Source organism: Amblyraja radiata, chromosome 1, assembly GCF_010909765.2.
Source record: "Amblyraja radiata isolate CabotCenter1 chromosome 1, sAmbRad1.1.pri, whole genome shotgun sequence".
Taxonomy (NCBI): Eukaryota; Metazoa; Chordata; class Chondrichthyes; order Rajiformes; family Rajidae; genus Amblyraja; species Amblyraja radiata.
In genome coordinates, this window is record NC_045956.1 from 89,889,409 (window position 1) to 89,910,424 (window position 21,016).

General features: G+C 42.5%; 1 protein-coding gene and 1 pseudogene across 2 annotated transcripts in view; both read right to left on the reverse strand.

The window, feature by feature from the left end:
* The window catches only part of sepsecs (Sep (O-phosphoserine) tRNA:Sec (selenocysteine) tRNA synthase), an 88,752-nt gene that overhangs the window by 59,463 nt on the left and 8,273 nt on the right, over positions 1-21,016 (reverse strand). For both annotated transcript variants that reach the window (XM_033026430.1, XM_033026435.1), the window contains 3 exons: positions 19,970-20,124; positions 13,200-13,318; positions 3,300-3,458 (listed from right to left, as the gene is read on the reverse strand). In XM_033026430.1, the coding sequence (XP_032882321.1) occupies positions 3,300-3,458; positions 13,200-13,318; positions 19,970-20,124 (433 nt within the window). The remainder of the gene's footprint in view (positions 1-3,299; positions 3,459-13,199; positions 13,319-19,969; positions 20,125-21,016) is intronic.
* LOC116983642 lies at positions 93-229 on the reverse strand (annotated as a pseudogene).

A 21,016-nucleotide genomic window follows, 5' to 3' on the forward strand; every position in this document is an offset into this window, starting at 1 on the left:
ACCCAGGACCCCCCCAGGCGCTGCATTCGCTGTAAGGCAGCAACTCTATCGTTGCGCCACCGTGCCGCCTTTAAAAAAAATTATTTGAGTGCGACGTCACAAATTCTGCAGTCGAGTATCCCACATTTGGGGGCATCGCAGGCGTCAGCACACCTGAAGTGCAATTGGATAGCCTCGTCCTGGGAGATCGGCCATTGTGACCATCAATTCTCCCCTGCCAGGTAAGTACGGGGATCACAGGTTGGTGCAGACTCGGTGAGCTGAAGGGCCTGTTTCCGCGCTGTATCTCTAAACTAAAACTAAAAACTAATAAACTGAATTTCATTTTGGCAGCAGAGTTTATGAAAATGTGTTTGTTAAAGTTAACATCAGGATACCATCCTGCGTAAATGTACTAAGTTGTGTCGTCCAAAGTCTTGGATTTGATTTCTGATCACTGTTGATATGGGCACTTCCAACCAGCCAATAAAAGCTGCCCTTTGCCCCCTGCGATACAAATCACTGCATTATGATTCATGCTGGGAAATACAGGTGTTTGACTATTGGGCAAAATATGTTATGCATTACAGAGGACTGCATCAACAATGTGGGGGGTTGGCACAGTTTTAAACCTTGGTGTCAGGAACAAAACATTTTACAAGGAAAATATTGCTTTTCACTGTTGGCTAATGTATGTCATCAAGCAAGAGGGTGATGGGCTAAAGAGAAGAGTTGTGTTAGGATAATAGTGTATTTTTGGAAGATTATGTTTATGTGAAAAAGATTGGAAGATGGTCTGAGCACGTTGAATGAGTAAAATTGAGAAGCAATAAAATCGGAACGTTTCTGTAGGAGTTCAGTTGAGTTTAGAGATAGAGGGCGGAAAAAAGACCTTCGGCTCACCGATTCCACGCCGACTTGCGATCTCCATAAACTAGTACTATCCTACCCACTAGGGACAATTTATGATTTTTTTTGCCAAAGCCAATTAAACCACAAACCTGTTAATCTTTCGAGTGTGGAAGGAAACCAGAGCACCCGGGGAAACCCACGCAGATCACGGAGAGAATGGACAATCTCTGTATAGACAGCATCAATTGTCAAGATCGAACTCGGGTCTCTGGCCCTGTAAAGGGCCTGTCCCACTTGGGCGTCATTTGTACATAATTTACAAGTCATAATTTACGCGTCATGATGCACGACGTGCACGTCATGCCGCGTGTGATGCGCGCATGCTGCGCATTACGCGCGCACGGTTCGTGGTGCCCTAGGCAGGGTCGCGCGCGGCGCCCCAGGATTTTGTGATGTTCAAAATCTTTGCGCGCCATCTGCGTGACGCGCAAATGATGCCCAAGTGGGACAGGCCCTTAAGGCAGCAACTCTACCGCTGCATCACCTTGCCACCCCAAATGCATCCCTTAATGCAAAAAGTGAGACCACTTATATTTTAGTGATGGAATGGATCTGTAGTTGGGAGTTCAACTTGGAGATAAATATAATACCAAGGCCCTTATTGATCCGATTCAGCATCAGATAGTTGACAAGAAGATGAATTGAATTGGTAGTTTGCTGAGATCAAAGAAAATGGCTTTGGTTTTCCAAATTCTTATTGAACAAAATTACAATACACCCATTACAGACTATCAGACAAGCTCAGTGTCAGTGAGAGACTGCGAAAGGGTTGATATAGATGGATGTGGTGTTGTTGGCTTGCATGTGGAACATTGATGCCCTTGCAAGTAATTTAATATACAACTATGAATACAAGGCCAAAATGTACCAAGACATTACCATGCCGACCAAATTTTACTCGCGGAAAATCTTTCAACAAGCTGAAAATGTTTCCGCGACCTAGCTGAGGCCACGAGTATTCAGGACCTTCCCTCAAGCATGAAGGAGAGTTACAGCGACCTCATAGGACCTCCTAGGACCACGTGTCGACCATGCTGCGAGTTTGAAGGTCGAAGACACTCTTCTAAACTCGCAGATTAGGTCGCCCGTGGGACAGCCTCTTAAGTATAGCTTTGGTGAGGGTGCAGAAACGGTTCACCAGAATGTTGCCCTCATTAGGGGGTATTTGGTTGTTGGAGAGATTAGGCAAACATGGATTGTTTTCTCTTAAGTGCAGGAGGTTGAGGGGAGTTTATATTAAAGGGGCATCGAAAGAGTGGATGCTCTTTCTCAGCATGGAAATGTCAAAGACTAGAGAGCATCGCTTTACGGTGAGGGTGCAAAGTTGAACAGAGATGTGTGTCTTGCCTGGATAGAGTGGATGTGGAGAGGATTTCCACTAGTGGGAGAGTCTAGGGCCAGAGGTCATAGCTTCAGAATTAAGGGGCATACCTTCAGGATGGAGATGAGGAGGAATTTCTTTATTCTGTGAATGTGTGGAATTTCTTTATTCTGTGAATGTGTGGAATTCTTTGCCACAGAAGACTGTGGTGGCAAAGTTAATGGATATTTTTAAGGCAGAGGTAGATAGATTCGTGATTAGTATGGCGTCAGGAGTTATGGGGAGACGGAGGGAGAACGGGGTTGAGAGGGAGAGATAGATCAGCCATGATTGAATGGAGGAGTAGGTGATGGTCCAAATGGCCTAATTCTGCTCATTACTTATGAACATACAGAGGGTGGGCCTCTAAAATGTGCTGCCAGAAGTGGTGGCAGGAGGTAGATACAATAGTGGAGTTTAAGATGCTTTTAGAAAGGCACATGGATATGCAGAGAATTGAAAGATATGGATCACATGCAGGCAGATGAGATTACGTTAACTTGCATCATGTTCGTCATAGACATTGTGGGCCAAAGGGCCTGTACTATTCTAGATAGCAGAGAAGATGAAGGAGGACAAGAGGTTGAATAAAGAGAATGTCTATAATAATGGCTACTTTATTTCACCTTCATACAACCATTGTTCAACCACTGCCCACCTCCGCCTTCTCTGCTACTTAGACTAAATTGCTTTCTCCCTTTCTAAGTTTTGATGAAGACTCTTTGTCCTGAAGCATTGGCTGTTTTATTTCCAGATGCTGCCAGGCCTATTGAGTATTCATAATATGTTTTTGTTTTTAGTTCCTCTACACAGGACCACTCTAAAATATTTACACACAGCTCAGAAGCATTGTGATAAATCCTTGGAATAGAGAGAAAAAAAGGAATCAAGGCGGAAAAAGTCATTGCTCTCAATGAAATTGTTAAAAGTAAAAAGTGACAGAACATAAATGACAGAAGTAGAAACAAAAACAGCCAGGATAGTAAATCTACAATGGGGAGAAATGGATGCTCAGGAATTGTTTAATATGATAATGTGAACTTTGTACCTGCTGTGATCATGGATTTGAAGCACGATTTTTGATCAATCCTTGGCCAGATGATAAACTTTGCTTTAGGTCTCCGGTGGCGTAGTGCAAGAAAGCAAAGAGTCAGGCTCATCCCTGTTGCCATTGGAACCACAAAGCAGCTCGAAACACTTCGGACACCTGAGAACACAAGAGACTCACTGTCAGCACTTTCTGATGTGCAGAACATGAACTAAGTTGAGCAAATTAGAAATCTGAAGGATATTGTTTAATGATTCAATTTAGTCACACTGGTATTTTGTTTAAAAGTGCCTGTTAAAATTGGGTCCAGAATGGAAGTCTGGGCAATATGCAAAATACTTGTTTATTAAGACCAAAGTGAAACAACATTCAAAACTAGAAGAATCACAAAAAACAAAACAAATATAGAATTTCCTCCAGTAAGGACCAAGTTCATATTAAAGCCAAAAGTACATGACTTGGAAAAGTAGAGATAGAATGATCCAGCGGCACCACTGGACTTCAGGCATATTCATTTAACACAAAATTAGAGCAATCGCAGCATGTCTTGTCATTACAGTCATAGAATGTCTTTTTGGTAGGGAAGCAATCCTAAATTTGCATCAAACAAGACTTAGAACACACCTGTTCAGTTATGATCAACATATTTTTTAACATGTTAGAAGCTTTGAAGAGGGTCCAAAACTACGATGTAAGAACTGTGAAATGTAACCATTGTAAAATTTTATGTGATGAAGTTAAAAAATAATAATTGAATGACATAGCATATAAATGGCTGCACATGCCTGTGCCAAATCAACTAACTGGGATTGAAGGAGAAGCTTTGAACTTGCCTTTGTGCGATTGATATGTTGAATTCTCTAGAGTAAACTGGACATGGACAGGAGGATTGATGGGCCAAATCATTATTTTATATTCCAAGTTTTGTATATAATGTGACGCTCCAAGCAGTATGTCGTCAGAAGGTAAAGTAAATCAATGACAGGAGCCAAATTAGGATGGTTACCGTCCTATTAGTTTTTGAGTGGTGTACTTGTGATAATTTAATAACTTTGGAGACCTGCCAACAACTTTCTCTATTCAGTAAGGCTCAGTAATTGTTGTGAAAAATGCTGAATCTGGTTATGCACATGCATCAGCATTATTACAATCTCAGATTTTCATTAACCCTAAAAATCTTCACTGATGAAGGCTCACAATTTGTCAAATAACTGTGAAGAGATTGTATAATGGATGGTCCTGGACTCATTATCCACCCTCCCTCTGGAGTGGTGCATTGTGGCTACAGAACACATTCCTCTGGCATATTCTGCATGTCAAAATTGCTTCCACGATACCTCCCTCCCAGCAACTATGTCCTCTGGTCCTTGATTCCTCAACTCTGGGCAAGAGATTCTGTTCATCTACCCGATCTATACCTCTCATGATTTTATACACCTCTATAAGATCACCCCTTATCCTCCTGCGCTCGAAGGAATAGAGACCCAGCCTCCTCAACCTCTCCCTATAGCTCACACCCTCTAGTCTTGGCAACATCCTCGTAAAGTTTGTCTGAACCTTTTCAAGCTTGACAATATCTTTCTCATAACATGGTGCCCAGAACTGAACATGATATTCTAAATGTGGTCTCACCAACGTCTTATCCAACTGCAACATGACCTCCCAACTTCTATACTCAATACTGACTGTTGAAGGCCAATGTGCCAAAAGCCTTTTTGACCACATTATCTACCTATGACTCAATCTTCAAGGAACAATGCACCTGCACTCCTACACCCCTCTGCTCTACAACACTCCCCAGAGGCCTACCATTTACTGTGCAGTTCCTGGCCTTGTTAGACGTCCCAAAATGCAAGACCTCACACTTCTCTGTATTAAATTCCATCAATCATTCCTCAGCCCACCTGGCCATTGATCCAGAACCTGCTGCAATCTTTCACAACCATCTTCACTATCTGCAAAACCACCCACTTTTGTATCATCAGCAAACTTGCTCGTCTTGCCCTGTATGTTCTCATCTAAATCATTGATGTAGATGACAAACAGTAACAGGCCCAGCACTGAACCCTGAGGCACACCACTAGTCACAGGCCTCCAGTTCGAGAAACAACCTTCCACCATCACCCTCTGCTTCCTTCCATGGAGCAAATTTGCAATCCATTGTGCTATCTCTCCTTGCATCCCATGCAATCTGAGATCATAGATCCGATATTGCTGTCTAGATTTAAGAAAAGAACAAATTAAATGTAAATTGCAATGAAAACTTAACTTTCAAGATCCTTTCCTGGTATCGCATGACCATGACTTCAAATCATAATATTCTTTTAACACCAATAGCCAAGTACACCCTATCCAATGCTATTGTGGGCAAGTAGAACACAAAGTGCTGGATGAACTCCGTGGATTTGGCAGCATCTGTGGAAGGAATGTATGTTTCGGGTTGGGACCCTTCTTCAGACTGATTGTACAAAGCTGCAAGAGAGGTGAAGATGGGTCAAAACCTGACAAGTGTTAGATGGATACAGGCGAGGGTTTTTTTGATTGGCAGATGGATGGACAAAGTCTAGAGATTCAAAGAATACAAAAGTGTCAAATAAGGAGAGGTGAAGTGCAAAGCTGGAGGAAGGGACAGAGGAGGGAGAAAAACCTCCTCTGAGAAAAGAGGGGGGGTGGGGGAGTGAAAGCATGTTACCTGAAATTGGATAATTCAATGTTCATGCCATTGGGTTGTTAGCTACCCAAGCTGAATATGATATGATGTTCCTCCAGTTTGTATGTGGGATAATTTGGCAATCAAGGAATCCCATGACAGAAAGGTTGGTATGTGAGTGGTAAAGGTAGTTAAAATAGCTTTCAATTGGTAGATCCAGCAGGCCTTGACAGACCAAGAACGATGTTCATCTTAACGGTCGCCTAATCTACATTTGGTGTCGCCTATGTAAAGGACGTCACATTGGGAGCACCAAATGCAGTAATTGAGATTAGTGGTTACGTGAACCCCTATATCTCCTGGAAGGGATGTCAGCGAGTCTGGATGAAGGCGAGGGAGGACGTGTAGAGACGGGTGTTACACCTCCTGCGGTTACAGGGGAAAATACTCCTGCACTCTCTTAACATAAATGAGTTAACTATTGTGAGAGAATAGCAGGGCTGCTGCAGTTGAAATAAAATGCCCAACATTTGCAGGTAACAAAATTATTAAACAAATAATACTAAAGTTAATTGATTTCTGACATAAATTAAGTGAAGCGCATTCATTTGAACGAACATAGTTCTGGTTGCAATGATCTATCTTCCTTCATACTGCAAAGGCCCTTTGAGCAATTTCCTCACGGCACAAACTTCCTCCAGTGAGTTGCTCTGAAATTCCTTCCTGTAATTATACGGGGAATAATAACCATGGAAAGTGACTCTCAAATGTAATGGAGACTAGGTGTCTGAACAGATTAACAGTGGTGGACTACTATTCCACCAATTCATCAATTCATTTTTTTCTCTTTTTGAATGCTCAAATTGTATTGCTATCAAAATGAAAATAATAGGCAGATTTGACATATATTCCCTGACCAAAATAAGCATGAGCAATAGACACAGACTTGATATGCCGTGAGGAATTTGAACAAAAAGGTTTTTGCGACAAGATGATATAGTGATCATTGCAACCGGAACAGTTTATACAAAAATGAATGTGCTTCACATACTTTCTAAGTCAAAAACAAATTTACTTTAATAATATGTTTAATAGTTTTGTTTTATTTGTTTTTTAGTGTTTGTTGCAGGTAACAACACAGAGCTCAGAAGGTTATTATGCAATAAACAGTTGCAGGAGGCAAGTCTGTATCTCAACCCTCCTGGAGAATAATATTGATGGTTAAGCTTTAATCATGTGATATACAAATTATATGTTGAAGGCATAGTATCCTTCCGACTCGGCTATTAAGCTCCTAAATGCCTTGAATAGGGATATAACCATATTTTTTTCTTTCCACAAAATTTATGATACAAAGGAATAAATCGTGTTCACTTTCATACCCATTGACTTTTGAAAACCTGAAGAATAAATATTGAGCAGATAAATGAGATTCTCCCTTCAGGGCCAGGAGACACAACAGCTTATACAGTTAGGATACATCTCTTCCGTACAATACATGAAAAGGATGCCCTTTAAATACAAAATAAACCTGGACAAAACAAATTCCCAGTGCTTATACACTGACAGCAAAAAACTATCACAACTCAGCACAATCGGAATTTAGTGCTGATATCATTTAGAAATGATTAATAGAATTTGGGAGATAGACAAAAATGCTGGAGAAACTCAGCGGGTGAGGCAGCATCTATGGAGCGAAGGAACAGGTGACGCTTCGGGTCGAGACCCTTCTTCAGACTTGGCCCGAAACGCCACCTGTTCCTTCGCTCCATAGATGCTGCATCACCCGCTGAGTTTCCCCAGCATTTTTGTCTACCTTCGATTTTTCCAACATCTGCAGTTCTTTCTTAAACAACAGAATTTGGGACGACTCAACAGGAGAACATTGTCCTGTGATTGTGGATGAGGTGCATTTCTGGGGCGTAGTAAGCTTAATTTTCACTGTAAATGGATGAGTGACTGAAAAATAGACAATAGACAAGAGGTGCAGGAGTAGGCCATTCGGCCCTTCGAGCCAGCACTGCGCCATTCAATGTGATCATGGCTGATCATCCCCAATCAGTACCCTGTTCCTGCCTTCTCCTCATATCCCCTGACTCCGCTATCTTTAAGAGCCCTATCTAGCTCTCTCTTGAAAATATCCAGAGAAATGGCCTCCAGAGAATTCCACAGACTCACAACTCTCTGTGTGAAAAAGTGTCCTCATCTACGTTCTAAATGGCTTACCCCTTATTCTTAAACTAGGGCCCCTGGTGCTGGACTGAAATAAGATATTAGAAAAAATATGTATATAATTTTAATTTAACAAGTTGCCCCACCAGTGTTTAATCAAACAAAAAAATAGCCAAATAATGATGAGGGGACTGTGGGAGAAACGCAATGAAGGTGGAAAATAGATTACGACAGCAGCAAAGATGTTGAAAGAGGAAGCCAGGGTTTATAGTAGAGATAACTGAAGGCAAGCCTAGCAATGAAGGATGGACAGAATGGTGGATTGACAGAGGATAGGAATGGAGAAATGTATGTATGAAACATAGAAACATAGAAAATAGGTGCAGGAGTAGGCCATTCGGCCCTTCGAGCCTGCACCACCATTCAATATGATCGTGGCTGATCATCCAACTCAGTATCCTGTACCTGCCTTCTCTCCATACCCCTTGATCACTTTAGCCACAAGGGCCACATCTAACTCCCTCTTAAATATAGCCAATGAACTGGCCTCAACTACCTTCTGCAGCAGAGAATTCCAGAGATTCACCACTCTTTGTGTGAAAAATGTTTTTCTCATCTTGGTCCTAAAAGACTTCCCCCTTATCCTTAAACTGTGACCCTTGTTCTGGACTTCCCCAACATCAGGAACAATCTTCCTGCATCTAGCCTGTCCAACCCCTTAAGAATTTTGTAAGTTTCTATAAGATCCCCCCTCAATCTTCTAAATTCTAACGAGTACAAGCAGAGTTTATCCAGTCTTTCTTCGTATGAAAGTCCTGCCATCCCAGGAATCAGTCTGGTGAACCTTCTCTGTACTCCCTCTATGGCAAGAATGTCTTTCCTCAGATTAGGAGACCAAAACTGTACGCAATACTCCGGGTGTGGTCTCACCAAGACCCTGTACAACTGCAGTACAACCTCCCTGCACCTATACTCAAATCATTTTGCTATGAATGCTAACATACCATTCGCTTTCTTCACTGCCTGCTGCACCTGCATGCCTACTTTCAATGACTGGTGTACTATGACACCCAGGTCTTGTTGCATCTCCCCTTTTCCTAATCGGCCACCATTCAGATAATAGTCTACTTTCCTGTTTTTGCCACCAAAGTGGATAACCTCACATTTATCCACATTATAATGCATCTGCCATGCATTTGCTCACTCATCCAGCCTATCCAAGTCACCTTGCATCCTAGCATCCTCCTCACAGCTAACACTGCCCCCCAGCTTTGTGTCATCCGCAAACTTGGAGATGTTGCATTCAATTCCCTCGTCCATATCATTTATATTGTAAATAGCTGGGGTCCCAGCACCGAGCCTTGCAGTACCCCACTAGTCACTGCCTGCCATTCTGAAAAGGACCCGTTTACTCCTACTCTTTGCTTCCTGTCTGCCAGCCAGTTCTCTATCTACATCAATACTGAACCCCCAATACTGTGTGCTTTAAGTTTGCATACTAATCTCTTATGTGGGACCTTGTTGAAAGCCTTCTGAAAGTCCAGATATAACACATCCACTGGTTCTCCCTTATCCACTCTACTAGTTACATCCTCGAAAAATTCTATAAGATTCGTCAGACATGATTTACCCTTCATAAATCCATGCTGACTTTGTCCAATGATTTCACCACTTTCCAAATGTGCTGCTATCCCATCTTTAATAACTGATTCTAGCAGTTTCCCCACTACCGACGTTAGACTAACTGGTCTGTAATTCCCCGTTTTCTCTCTCCCTCCCTTTTTAAAAAGTGGGGTTACATTAGCTACCCTCCAATCCTCAGGAACTACTCCAGAATCTAAAGAGTTTTGAAAAATTATCACTAATGCATCCACTATTTCTGGGGCTACTTCCTTAAGTACTCTGGGATGCATGTTGGACCATTACACTGTCAAAGGATTTGAAGAGTGTGATTATCTTTGTCAGGATCCATCAATAAGGAATGCAGACGGATGAGTAAATAAAACATGAAGGTGTCTGGTATTGGGAACAAAAGGATTGTCACCTTGTCGGCCCCATGCCAGTTCCCGGTACAAATAGCATCCTGGTTCATATGATAGAACCAGGCACCTGAAATTCACGACAACAGCACAAACAACTATTCCACTGTACATGCTGCTAAATGGGAGTTATAGATAATTAGATGTATTAATTAATTAGATAAGTTAACAGATGTGTACTACATAAAATAGCATGGTTACAATCTCCGGTCTGATGAAGTGTCCTGCCCTGAAACATCACCTATCCATTTGCTCCACAGATGCTGCCTGATCCACTGAGCTTCTCTGTGAATTTGCTCAAGTTCAAGTGAGTTTATTGACATGTGTTCCTGATAGGACTATGAAATTCATGCTTTGCTTCAGCACGCATAACATAGTAGGCATTTACTACAAAACAGATCAGTGTGTCCATATACCATAATATAAATATATACACACATGAATAAATAAACTGATAAAGTGTAAATAACAGATAATGGGTTATTGATAATTAGAGTTTTGTTCGAGCCAGGTTTAATAGCCTGATGGCTGTGGGGAAGTAGCTATTCCTGAACCTGGTCGTTGCAGTCTTCAGGCTCCTGTACCTTCTACCTGAAGGTAGCAGGGAGATGAGTGTGTGGCCAGGATGGTGAGGGTCCTTGATGATGCTGCCAGCCTTTTTGAGGCAGCAACTGTGATAAATCCCCTCGATGGAAGGAAGGTCAGAGCCAATGATGGATTGGGCAGTGTTTACTACTTTTTGTAGTCTTTTCCTCTCCACGGCGCTCAAGTTGCCGAACCAAGCCACAATGCAACCGGTCAGCATGCTCTCTACTGTGCACCTGTAGAAGTTAGAGAGAGTCCTCCTTGACAAACCAACTCTCCGTAATCTTCTCAGGAAGTAGAGGCGCTGATGAGCTTTCTTGATTTGTATAGGTGGTAGCCAAAGATCGAACAGCAGCAACCATTTATATAATGAATCATTAAATGATTAAAAAAAATGCTCGATTTTTCTAATACTGAACACCTCTCCAATTTGATGACCTGAATATTTTGCATTATTTTTAATATCAATTTTAGCTGGTAAGTAATCTGGGTGTTTGAAAATGTGGACAATAGTTGTTTAATGTTTAACAGCTGTTTAATAGTTGTTTAAACTAATTTTCCAGCCAATTAGTGAAAGGAAGACAGTTTTCGCAGAATGCTTTAAAATAGTTCAATGAGACAGATTATTTTTGTTTGGACTAACAGATATATAACAGGGTAATTTTTTGCAGAAACCAGCAAGTCATTAACAATAAGCATCTTGACAAGTCTAAAATATTATTAAAACATCACAAGTACATACACTCAAGAACACCATGATGTTAGAAATCCAACTGTTAATGCAGAATAATTTACAACCATGTATATTTATTTTAGCATTGCTGACACATTTCCCTCTCCCTGTAAGTTTGGATCCTCTTTACTCTTCAACCTACTTTCCCAAAGATACAAAGTCCACATTAATTACTGTTTCAAACTCTAGAATTAGTTGGAATCTGGAACGCACAGCCTGAAGTGGTGGTAGAGGCAGATACCTCCACACCATTTATGAATCATTTGAATGAGCACTTGAAACAGTAAGACATATAGTAGGCTACAGATCAAATGCTGGTAAACGGGATTAGTTTAGATGTGTGCTTGATGGCTGGCATGGACCCAGTGGGCCGAAGGGCTTATTTCTGTGCAGTATGATAACCCAATGCCACCAGTGGAATGAAAATTTAGAGTAACCAGCAAGTGGTTTGCTTACCAATTTTTTGTGTGTGCTACATAACTCAATTTTGATTAAAAAATATCAAACTACCAAGTGAAATAGCAATCTTAGAATTTCATGAAGTCCACTATTTTCTTTATTGATCGTCCATGTGGTAATGTACAGAGCACCCAAATACACATCCATCAGCTCACTACTGTGCAACCATTGTCCAAGACCACACAAGACATTTAGGTGTGTGTGTGAGGCTTCCTTCTCCATTACTCCCTAAAATGTTCCCAGCCTATTGAAATCTATCTTTGTGGCTCCATTTGAATTAAATACATATACACCATTAGTGGTTTTGGTTCAAGACCCCAATGCCACGCAAAGACATGACCCCTACCATCCCTCCAAACCTTCATGCAAATCCACACGTTCTTGCCAGATCACAATTAAATGCCTCATATTTGTCTTAGCTCTGTAAAAGTGTCATGTGATGCTGTCAGCACAGGAACACACAGGTGCCCCACTCTCACTATTAGCTTTCACTCCAGTTCACCTCATCCCTCCTGACAACACCTCAGGCATGATGCCATCTAATCCCCTCCCATAATTGGTGAGCTCTCAAAGGTAGACACAAATGGCTGGAGTAACTCAGCAGGACAGGCAACATCTCTGGAGAGAAGGAATGGGTGACGTTTCAGGTCGAGACCCTTCTTCAGACCCAAAACGTCACACATTCCTTCTCTCCAGAGATGCTGCCTGTCCTGCTGAGTTACTCCAGCATTTTGCGCCTACCTTCGATTTAAACCAGCATCTGCACTTCTTTCTTACACATTGGTGAGCTCTCTAGATGCCTGAAAGCATTTTTTGTATTTTTCAAGAGAACAGCAATTTTCAATGAGCCACACGATGACTTCTCGGACAGCGAGCCAGAGAAATGAAACAGTCTGACATACTTGTGGGAAAGTGGCTGCAATCCTATTGGTAAGAAATTTACTCGGCTGTGCCGATGAGATATTAAGTTACTTACACAACTGGAAAACACTCTCTTCATGACTGCCATCTTATCCTATTTACCAGTTTTACTGCAATTTTATGGCCCAGGCTTAAATAATGTATATCACAATCCAAAATAAAAATCACCTTCTAAAACCTAGACAAACTAGAGCTAGATAATCATTTTACACTTAAAATGTATAATGAACAAAAAATATTTTTGTAGACGTGCATATTTAATTACAAATGATAACATTAAAACTATCACAGCTCATTTTTTCTAAGACAAAGTCTGTAAGATAACGCAAATGTTATCAAACCTGCAATTCGAAGAATGTCCAACACAAGAGAGTTTGTTATTTTATTCAGGAGGCTGGATCCTGCTGCTTTAGGCTGAATAGCTGCAATATCACCTGACCTTCCAATCCCATGCATCAACCTAAATTAAATGGCAGAGAAAGACAAGTTAATATTGTAAAGATGTGGTCATGTAGTGCAAAAAATTATGAATACATATATTTAACAATTGTTTGTAATGGGAAAATACATTTCATTATTCAATGAATTTAACTCAAAGTTAACTGTCTATTGTATCTCTTTAGCCCTTGATCTGTTTCCAAGATTGAATCACTTATGTATTTTGCATCTTTTGTTACCCACTTTAACCAAGAGTGTTTTCATATCTTAGATCACTTTTTTGAGGTAAGTTTCATCTTTCTGTATGCCTAACCTTGCGAAGCTCACCGCCTTTTATTTTACAGAAAGGAGCCCTGGAAAATGGATTTAACTTAGGCTTTCATTAAAATTTCATTATGGCTTTTGAAATTCTTAAACTAATACATCATATTTCACTTTACATGCAAATATTCAAAAAATGCACATCAAAAAGTCATAACTTCTTCCTGGCTCTGCGAGTTGACAAAATAATAATAAAAATAGCAAATCCATTATCAGTCTAATCCTAAAAAAATATTTTTAATACAACATTATGGGGAGAAGAATAGGAAGCAACCTAATATCTGAAAAATAAGAGTTTGAACTAGATTGAAGAGCAAAAGGACCTTGAAGAATTGATTTATAAATCACTAAAGAAGGCAACACAATTCAATAAGGACACAATGAAAGAAAAACTGGCACTGGGGCTCATCTCCAGGACAGATTTGAAAAGCATGCAAGTCTGAAGAAGGGTCTCGACCCGAAATGTCACCCATTCATTCTCTCCAGAGATGCTACCTGTCCCGCTGAATTACTCCGGCATTTTGTGTCTACCTTCAAGTTATATTAAACTTGTAACAAGCCTTCACACTCTCTCAATTCTTGGGGGAAAAAAATCTGCAAATGCTGAAAGGCCGAAATCAGAGCGGTAAACAACATATATACTAAGCTGGTCAGGCTGCATCCGTGGAGTAAGAAAGCAAACCATTAAACCAAAGAACACAAATTTATCTAATGGGATAGTTGGTAAGCCAGGACTCGAAATTAGCGGTTGCCCGGGTGCCACTGACCACTCAAAGCGCCGCCGGGCAACCTAAACACCGAGTCATTTTTCCCGCTTGGCAACCAGATACTGGTTTACACCGAAGACAGACACAAAAAACTGGAGTAACTCCGCAGGTCAGGCAGCATCTCTGGAGAAAAGGAACGCAACGTTTTGTGTCGGCGGTGATGGCTGTATTGCGTGGGAAAGATACTAGGTGCGGGGTGAGGAAGAGTCGGAGCGAATAACGGGCCCCGAACAGCGGCTCCATCTCCTCCTCCCGCCCGCCCTGATAGCGGCCGCTGCTTGCAAACCCGCTAACGGCGCTTTCAATACAAACCCTCCCGCACGCCGAGGCAGGGAGGAGGGAGGGAGGGGGAGGCCTCGGCGTGCGGGAGGGTTTGTATTGAAAGCGCCGTTAGCGGGTTTGCAAGCAGCGGCCGCTATCAGGGCGGGAGGGGTGCAGGAGGAGGTGATGGAGCCGCTGTTGCGGCCGCTGCTGCCGCTGTACGGGACCCGTCATTCGCTCTCTGAAGCAGCTGCAACAATAGATACTATAGCTATAGGATCTTTGAGCTGCACCGCTCGGCCCCGCACCTTGCTGTTGGCTGGCGGAGGAGGGAGGCGGTGGCGAGGAGTTCCCAACGGCCAAGGCAGCGGGGCGATGTTGTCCGAGGAGCGCAGACCCTCCTTCCTGCATACCTCGCCCCCCTTCTCTCTCTCTCTCTCTTGTACGCCCCCTACACCCCCCCCCCCCTTATCCTGGGACCCCTCCTCTCCATCCCGCACTGATCCCCATCCCGCCTCTATTCAGTCCTCACTGACATCCCCTGTGCTCCCCTCCCCATCTTCCCCCCCCCCCCCCCAATCTATTCATCCTGCGCTGGCCACCCTATCCACCTCGCATTGATTCTCCTGCCCCCCCCCCCCCCCCCCCAATCCATCCTACACTGGTCCCCCAATTCATCCTGTACCTACCCCTTTCCCATCCATCCTGCACTTCTCCTCCATCCATCCTGCACTTCTCCTCCATCCATCCTGCACTTCTCCTCCATCCATCCTGCACTGATCCCCCATCCATCCTGTACTAATCCACGCATTCATCCCTTACTGACCCACCCTCCATTTACCCTGCACCTTCCCCTCATTCATCCTGTAGTGATCCCCCATTCATCCTGCACAGACCCTCCGATCCACACTGTACTAACGCCCCCCCCATCCCATTCATCCTGCGCTGAACTCCCCCCCCCATCCATCCTGTACTGATCCTCCCATTCAAGAAGAATGGGGGGAACAGTCTGAAGAAGGGACTCGACCCGAAACGTTGCCTGTTTCCTTCGCCCCATAGATGCTGCCTCACCCGCTGAGTTTCTCCAGCACTTTTGTCTACCCCATCCATCCTGTACTGAACTCCCCCATTCAACACCACTGACATCCACCGTGCTCTCCCCTCACAATTTTACCTACTCCAACCAACACGTACTAATTCACCTGCCTCAATCCATCCATTCTGCACCGACTGCCTTCTAACCACCCCCCCCCCCCCCCCCCCCCTCCCGCCATCTATCCACCCCGCACTGATTCACACCACCCCCCCCTCCCTGACCCTATTGTCCTGGAAATGTCTTCAGAGCGAACATTGACTATGTTTGATAACGGAATGCAATCAAATGTGTTTTAATTCCCATTATTTGTTTTAATCCATAAAGATGGATTAATTAAATTGTGAACACGTGAAACATTAAAACCGCAGTGTTCGATTGTCACTGCTGCCATTGACACGTTATTACAGAATTCATTTTAACGGCAAATCAATGCTCTTAATATGGAGTATCAGTACTGTAGTTATTTAATGAGCAACATTCACAACTATACGTACGCATATATGTTACCATGGTCCAGGATTTATTGACACAGGTTGATCATATGCTGATCATACGCTGAATAATCCAACCACGTTTTTGTTTGGAAGTGGAAAGAACAAATAGAAACATAGAAACATAGAAATTAGGTGCAGGAGTAGGCCATTCGGCCCTTCGAGCCTGCACCGCCATTCAATATGATCATGGCAGATCATCCAACTCAGTATCCCGTACCTGCCTTCTCTCCATACCCTCTGATCCCCTTAGCCACAAGGGCCACATCTAACTCCCTCTTAAATATAGCCAATGAACTGGCCTCGACTACCCTCTGTGGCAGAGAGTTCCAGAGATTCACCACTCTCTGTGTGAAAAAAGTTCTTCTCATCTCGGTTTTAAAGGATTTCCCCCTTATCCTTAAGCTGTGACCCCTTGTCCTGGACTTCCCCAACATCGGGAGCAATCTTCCTGCATCTAGCCTGTCCAACCCCTTAAAAATTTTGTAAGTTTCTATAAGATCCCCTCTCAATCTCCTAAATTCTAGAGAGTATAAACCAAGTCTATCCAGTCTTTCTTCATAAGACAGTCCTGACATCCCAGGAATCAGTCTGGTGAACCTTCTCTACACTCCCTCTATGGCAATAATGTCCTTCCTCAGATTTGGAGACCAAAACTGTACGCAATACTCCAGGTGTGGTCTCACCAAGACCCTGTACAACTGTAGTAGAACCTCCCTGCTCCTATACTCAAATCCTTTTGCTATGAAAGCTAACATACCATTCGCTTTCTTCACTGCCTGCTGCACCTGCATGCCTACTTTCAATGACTGGTGTACCATGACACCCAGGTCTCGCTGCATCTCCCTTTTTCCTAGTCGGCCACCATTTAGATAATAGTCTGCTTTCCTGTTTTTGCCACCAAAATGGATAACCTCACATTTATCCACATTATACTGCATCTGCCAAACATTTGCCCACTCACCCAGCCTATCCAAGTCACCTTGCAGTCTCCTAGCATCCTCCTCACAGCTAACACTGCCCCCCCCCAGAAATTGCATTAATTGCAATGTGTAAAAAGAGTTGAGATACTGTCTTATAATTTTGATGCATGTCATTGTGGGATATATCATGTCTTGATTGGTGAATATGTTTAGTTTGTGACTTTATTTGAAGCAGAAATAATATGTGAATGCTTCATTGAGTATAATTCCGATTGGTAATTACGCACTTTGTCCGAGCACATTATCGCACGCGTCATCCAAGCCATCTTAAATGACCACCTAAACTGTCATTTGGCAACCTAAAAAGCTGCCAAGGTTGCCCGGCTGGCAACAGGGGAAAAAAGTTAAGCGAGAGCCCTGTAAGCACATGAAAGAGAAAGGAATAAACAGGTATACTGTAGAAACAAGGAACTGCAGATGTTGGTTTACACAAAAGGACACAAAGTGCCGGTCAGGCATTTTTCAGTGGGTCAGGCAGCATCTCTGGTGAACATGGATTTGTAACGTTTCGGTTTGGGACCCTTCTTCAGACTGATGGTGGGGGAGGGGTGCTGCAGAAAGCTGGGAGCGAGGTATACTGATCGGGTTCAGACAAAGTGGGATGAAGGTGCTCTTGTGGACAATGAATGCCTACTTAGAGCAACTACTTGAAAAAAATGAGCAAGCTAAAAAATTACCAATTCTAAGGCAGAATTACAAATGCACAGGATGGTATTATAACATTTTCTCTATTCTTTAAAGAGATCAAGCTTGACTCATGGATATTGCAACTCCTTAGTTGCTCTCTCAAATTCAGAAGAATATTCACACTCAATTCCATGTTTCAATTATCTCACTCAGGAGTTAAAGCAATCACAGTAACAAATTAAATTTAGAGTGTATGGTGCATGACTTGTTCAAATCGCTCATTTATAAATGTTCACCAACAACAGGCTATAAAAGATTAAAAAGGAGCAAATTGCATCACTGAGCACTGTAAGCAGATGGATTATGAAAGGTGATAACCCGGGTGCCAAAAACATCACTACTTTGAACTCCCAAACAACTTAATTATGTTCTTCAAAATAAGACCATCTCCTGTCAAGTTATACAAGGGAAAGTCAAGATCAACAATATTATGCAGGGGCCGCGGAGTGTTTTTGAAGGTGGGGGGGGAGGGGCGGGGGGGCTGAGCGATCACTGATCACTGGCCTTGGGGGTACCCAGCGAGGGAGTGGAGCGACCAAGTGGAGGGAGGGTGTGGGAGGGGTGTGAGTGAGTTAGGGACTTTTTGAAATTTGATGTATTAAAATCATGTTTTAGTGCATTGTAGAAGTATGATTTCAATGATTTTTGTTGGAAGTATTTTTAAGATCATGTCGGGCCTACATGAGAGATGGGAGCAGGTGATTATTATTTTTGTTATTACTCGACCTCCAAAAACTGGGGGATAATAATACAGGCCATCCCCCACCTCATAAAGTGGAGGGGGGATTTATAGGAATGAGCAAGGAATCTGAGGGGTAACTTTTTCCACATAAAGGGTGGTGGGTGTATGGAACAAGCTGCCAGAGGAGGTAGTTGAGGCAGGGACTATCCCAACATTTAATAAACAGTTAGACTGACACTGGAAGGTAAGGACTAGGGGGACTAGTCTCTGTTGCGACTAGGGGGAGGGGGAGCAAGGAGCACGAGTGAGGGCCTCATCTATGATGGGAGAGGGGAACCCCGTTCCCTAACAAATTAGGACATCTCGCATGTCCTGGTATGGAACACCTCATCTTGGACGCAGAGCCGGTGTAGACGGGGTAATTGGGAGTAGGGGATAGAGTCTTTGCAGGAAGCAGGGTGGGAAGAAGTGGAGACGAGATAGTTGTGGGAGTCAGTGGGTTTGTAATAGACGTCAGTCAATAATGTATTTCCTGTGATGGAGACTGAGATCAAGAAAGGGGAGGGAGGTGTCGGAGATGGTCCATGTAAATTTGAGTGCAGGATGAAAATTGGTGGTGAAGTTGATGCAGTTGATTAGGCTAAACGCAAATTGGAGACCTTTCTGTCCTTGGTCTCCTCCATTGTCAGAGTGAAGCTAAACACAAATTGGAGAACAACTTCGTTCAGCCCGCCTGAACCAACCTGACCTCCCGGTTGCTGAACACTTTAATTCTCCTTCCCATTGCTACACAGACCTTTCTGTCCTCGCTCTCCTCCATTGTCAGAGTAAGGCGAAATGCAAATTGGAGGAACAGCATCTCATATTTCGCTTGGGCAGCTTACAGCCCAGTGGTATGAATATTGATTTCTCTCCCTTTAGGTAGCCCCGGCATTGCCTCTCTCTCTCTCTCTCTCTCTCTCTCTATCCCATCCCCACCCAAGTCACATTTGCTTCTCACTTTCACTACAAATAGCTTGTTTCCTTTATCATCGTTACTTTTTTGCATATCTTTCATTCATTGTTCTTTATCTCTCCACATCATCGTCTATAGCTCTCGTTTCCCTTATCCCTAACCAGTCTAAAGAAGGGTCTCGACCGGAAATGTTACCCATTCCTTCTCTCCAGAGATGCTGTCTGTCCCGCTGAATTACTACAGCTTTTTGTGTCTATCGTCGGTTTAAACCAGTATCTGCAGTTCCTTCCTACATGATCCATGTACCTGTGTAACTGTGTTTCTTAAATGTTGCGTTCTTTATTTTATGTCAGAATTTATGTTCAGGACAATGCTACGCTTTTAGATTTGACAAGTATCTTTAGCTATTAAAAACATAATAAGATCTTACCTGTAATGTCTTCGAGCAACCAGGCTTGAGGCCACTCTACCTTCCCTCTCTCCAACTCCACAATTACCAAGGAAGTTATTACTATCCATAATAGCCAGCTCGTGTAGAAAAAGCTCAATAGTGTTCTCATCCCATTCATCTTCTGGGCACTTACCCTAAGGAAATTATGCCACAGATTTTAATATCTCACATGGGCTGTAAAATGCTTTCATAAGTTGTGGAACACTTAATACAGCCATATTTGTCACAACACTATCTGGATTTATGTCTTCAAGGAATGCAATTCCCATGCTTCTCATTTATTCTATTTTTATTTTCCTTTACCAAAGTAAAGAATAAAAATTAAAACGGTCCTAAAGCAGTTGCAACAAAATACAGGCCACGAATATGGCTTATAACAGAAAGAGAAGCCTAAACACTCATGTTTTTCATTTAAATCCTAAGGTTGCATTTAATAACAGAAATTGGCAAATCAGTCCCTCCTGCCTGTTGCACATTCAATGATATACAGTACTAAACTTCCACTATTTGCCTTTGTTCAGTATCCTACACAAATAGCAACTTGATCTTAGATTCACCATCCTTTTTTTATTCCAATCAGCATTAACAACACTGGAAGTCTATCTCACTATCTTCCTGATTTTAATGTTTCCCTTGACTTACACTATCAATGGATTGAGCTTCTTTCAGTCCTGTCAATTCAATTTCCCAAGCACCTCACTTCAATCACTTGTCATTGTTTGATATGTTCTGACTTTATACTAATTAGAGGAGCTGGTAAATTGGCTGACAGTGAGGAGGATGTTCCAAACCTGACACTGGGTATGCCTCTGTGGTCTGCAAATCTAGTGGTTAGATTGAACTTCTCATCTCCATGTTTACTTATTCCACCAGAAATGATCATTGTAAGTATACTTTAAAATATATATTTTTAATCTCAGCCTTTCCTTTAGTACTGTTAGGAATAGTTATGAAAATAAATGTGACATGATTCTTAATTTACTACCTAAACTGCGGTAGTCTGCATTGAATTTAAATAAACATTCT